The sequence below is a fragment of the Oratosquilla oratoria genome, chromosome 44 (assembly GCF_046742065.1).
Source record: "Oratosquilla oratoria isolate Oo_2021 chromosome 44, ASM4674206v1, whole genome shotgun sequence".
NCBI classification, from domain to species: domain Eukaryota; kingdom Metazoa; phylum Arthropoda; class Malacostraca; order Stomatopoda; family Squillidae; genus Oratosquilla; species Oratosquilla oratoria.
In genome coordinates, this window is record NC_134820.1 from 8,756,280 (window position 1) to 8,759,936 (window position 3,657).

A 3,657-nucleotide genomic window follows, 5' to 3' on the forward strand; every position below is an offset into this window, starting at 1 on the left:
ATATATATTTATATACATATATATACTTATATACATATATATAATTATATACATATATATATATTTATATACATATATATATTTATATATATATATTTATATATGTATATATATATATATTTATATATATATAAATATATATATTTATATACATATATATATTTATATACATATATATATTTATATATATATATATATATGTATATGTATATATGTATATATATATATATATATATGTATATTCATATATATATATATATAGATATATATATACTTATACATATCTTTATATATATACATATATATATATATATATATATATATACACATATGTCTACATATATATATATATATATGTATATACATATGTATATACATATATATATATATTGTATATATATATGTATATATATTTATATATATATATATATATATATATATATATATATTATTATTTTATGATTAATTTATATTGACCCCGTCTTTTTTCTGCAGAAATCCATTTTTACGTATTTGTTCAACTTTCCATTTCTTTTAAATATGATCTTTTACATATGTTTGTCCCCTCCCCCGCTTACTGCATTTTGGTTAATACGCCAATATATTATTTCAGATCGAGGTTGAATGTAAAAATTTCCTTGGAAAAGGTACTTGAAGATCTTGTATTGTCGACATACCTGGTGTAGCGTCTGCAGCACACCTATCTCATGGGTCATGTATCATGCGGTGACATACAATGGAGAGAATATTTTCTAATGTGACCTTTATGATGTAGCTTTTTCACGTAATAATCATCTCAAACTACATTTGATGTCCCACACTGGAGAAAAGCCTTTCCAATGTGACCTTTGCTATGAAGTTTTCTCAGAAAAGGCTTATCTCAGTCAACACATAAGGACCCACACTAGAGAGAAGCCTTCCTAATGTGACAACCTGTGTGATGCAGCTTTCTTGAAAAAAGGTGGTCTGAAACGACACACGATGACCCACACAGGAGAGAAGCCATTTCAATGTGAACTGTGTGATGCAGCTTTCTCACAAAAATTCACTCTCAAACAACACATGATGACCCACACAGGAGAGAAGCCATTTCAATGTGAACTGTGTGATGCAGCTTTCTCACAAAAAGGCACTCTCAAACAACACATGGTGACCCATACTGGAGAGAAGCCTTTCAAATGTGAACTGTGTGATAAAGCTTTCTCACAAAAAGGCACTCTCAAACAACACATGTTGACCCATACTGGAGAGGAGCCTTTCAAATGTGAACTGTGTGATAAAGCTTACTTAAAAAGGGCAAGTCTCAAACTACACATGGTGACCCATACTGGAGAGAAGCCTTTCAAATGTGAACTGTGTGATAAAACTTTGTCACAAAAGGGTCATCTCAAACAACACATAATGACCCACACTGGAGAGAAGCCTTTCAAATGTGAACTGTGTGATGGGGCTTTCTCACAAAGGGCAAGTCTCAAAGAACACATGGTGATCCATACTGGAAAGAAGCCTTTCAAATGTGAACTGTGTGACGAATTTTTCTCAAAGAAAGATCTCAAACGACACATGGTGACCCATACTGGAGAGGAGCCTTTCAAATGTGAACTGTGTGATAAAGCTTTCTCCCAAAAAGGCACTCTCAAACAACACATGGTGACCCACACTGGAGAGAAGCCTTTCAAGTGTGAACGGTGTGATAAAACTTTCTCACAAAAGAGTCATCTCAAACAACACAAAATGACCCATACTGGAGAAAAGCCTTTCAAATGTGACCTGTGTGATGCGACTTTCTTACAAAAGAAAGGTCTCAAACGACACATGGTGACACACACTGGAGAAAAGCCTTTCACGTGTGACCTATGTGATGGAACCTTTTCACAAAAGAGCAGTCTCAAACAACACATGGTGACCCACACTGGAGAGAAGCCTTTCAGGTGTGGCATGTGTGATACAGCTTTCTCACAAAAGAAAGGTCTCACACAACACATAATGACCCACACTAGAGAGAAGCCTTTCAAATGTGAACTATGTGATAAAACTTTCTCACAAAATCATGATCTCAAGCAACACATGGTGACCCACACTGGAGAGAAGCCTTTCGAGTGTGGCCTGTGTGATAAAACTTTCTCACAAAAGCGTCATCTAAAAAATCACATGGTGACCCACACTGGAGAAAAGCCTTTCAAGTGTGACCTGTGTGATGGAACTTTCTCACAAAGGGCAAGTCTCAAACTACACATTGTGAAACACACTGCTGGAGAGAAGCCCTTCAAGTGTGAACTGTGTGAGGCAGCTTTCTCACAAAAGGGAAATCTCAAACAACACATGGTGACCCACACTGGAGAGAAGCCCTTCAAATGTGAACTGTGTGATTCTGCTTTCTCACTAAAGGGTACTCTCAAACAACACATGGTAACCCACTCTGGAGAGAAGCCTTTCAAGTGTGAACTGTGTGATAAAGCTTACTCACAAAAGAGCAGCCTCAACCTACACATGATGACCCACACGGGAGAGAAGCCATTTCAATGTGACTTGTGTGATGCAGCTTTCTCAGAAAAAAGTTGGGTCAAACGTCACATGGTGACCCATACTGGAGAGAAGCCTTTCAAATGTGAACTGTGTGGTAAAGCTTTCTCACAAAAGAGTAGTCTCAATCGACATATAGTGAACCACACTTGAGAGAAGCCTTTCAAATGTGACATGTGTGATGCAACTTTTTCACAAAAGAGTCATCTCAAACAAGACATCATGGCAAACATTAGAGAGAAGCCTTTAAAGTGTGAAATGTGTGATGCAGCTATCTCAGAAAAAAGTAAACTTAGACATCACATGGTGACGGGAAAGGAGCCTTTTCCACTTTATTTCAAGTGTCACGTAGTGACTCCTACTTCTTCACGAAAGGTTAATGTCATGTAATGATTGACTCTGGTGAGAGGCCTCTTCAATGTGACCTGATTGATTTAATTTTTCTGTATGATGGTATTTTCAGCTAATAAGTATTGATCTAATGTTTGGTAAATGAGTCATCACACACACATATTGTCAACTGTAAATATTAGTTTTTTAATCTCACTTGTGCAGTTGTGTGATATCTGGTCGATTGCATAATTGCAATTTTGCTTTTTCATAACCAAAGATTCCTGAGTGTTCCATTGAGTGCACAAATGTTTTTGTAATTGAAAAAAAAAAAAAAATCACAATCATTAGAGTGGTGTAAGTGGTTGATATAGATATCTACATATCATGAAGGATGGAGTTCTGTTTACCTTAGTATTATGTAAATTTTTGGGGGGTATATGCCCATGTTACTTGTAATATGTGTTGATGTAAATACATCTACGATGATATACTCAGCAGTGTTTATTTTATAATTTGAGACACTACCACATTTCAGATACACAGCACATCCACGGCAAGGCCGCTTCATTAAACCTTCTTTGTCCCCTCATGCAGAAATAGAGAAGATGGGGAGAAATCCCCTCGGGCTGCGTCAATTTATTTTTCATACTCCCTCACAACCATCCCCCACCCGCTCCCCTTCATGCATCATAGTATCATCCATGCACAACCATTCTCCATTCACCCCTCTCTTCTGTCTTCTCCTGTCCTTACTCAACAGACTTTGCCCTCTTTCCCAATGCCCTTTTTACCCCATCCATC

At 36.3% G+C, this 3,657-nt stretch overlaps 1 protein-coding gene across 1 annotated transcript; it reads left to right on the top strand.

The window, feature by feature from the left end:
- Positions 1 to 643: 643 nt before the first annotated feature.
- On the top strand, positions 644 to 3,315 carry LOC143022146 (uncharacterized). Its single transcript, XM_076180177.1, has one exon. The coding sequence runs from the start codon at positions 982 to 984 to the stop codon at positions 2,674 to 2,676; it is 1,695 nt and encodes a 564-aa protein (XP_076036292.1). The 5' UTR covers positions 644 to 981; the 3' UTR covers positions 2,677 to 3,315.
- The last annotated feature ends 342 nt before the right edge of the window (positions 3,316 to 3,657 follow it).

What these genes read in the sequence shown, in the direction of transcription:
- LOC143022146 (XM_076180177.1), top strand. Translation starts at nt 982, where the DNA reads ATGACCCACACAGGAGAGAAGCCATTTCAATGTGAACTGTGTGATGCA.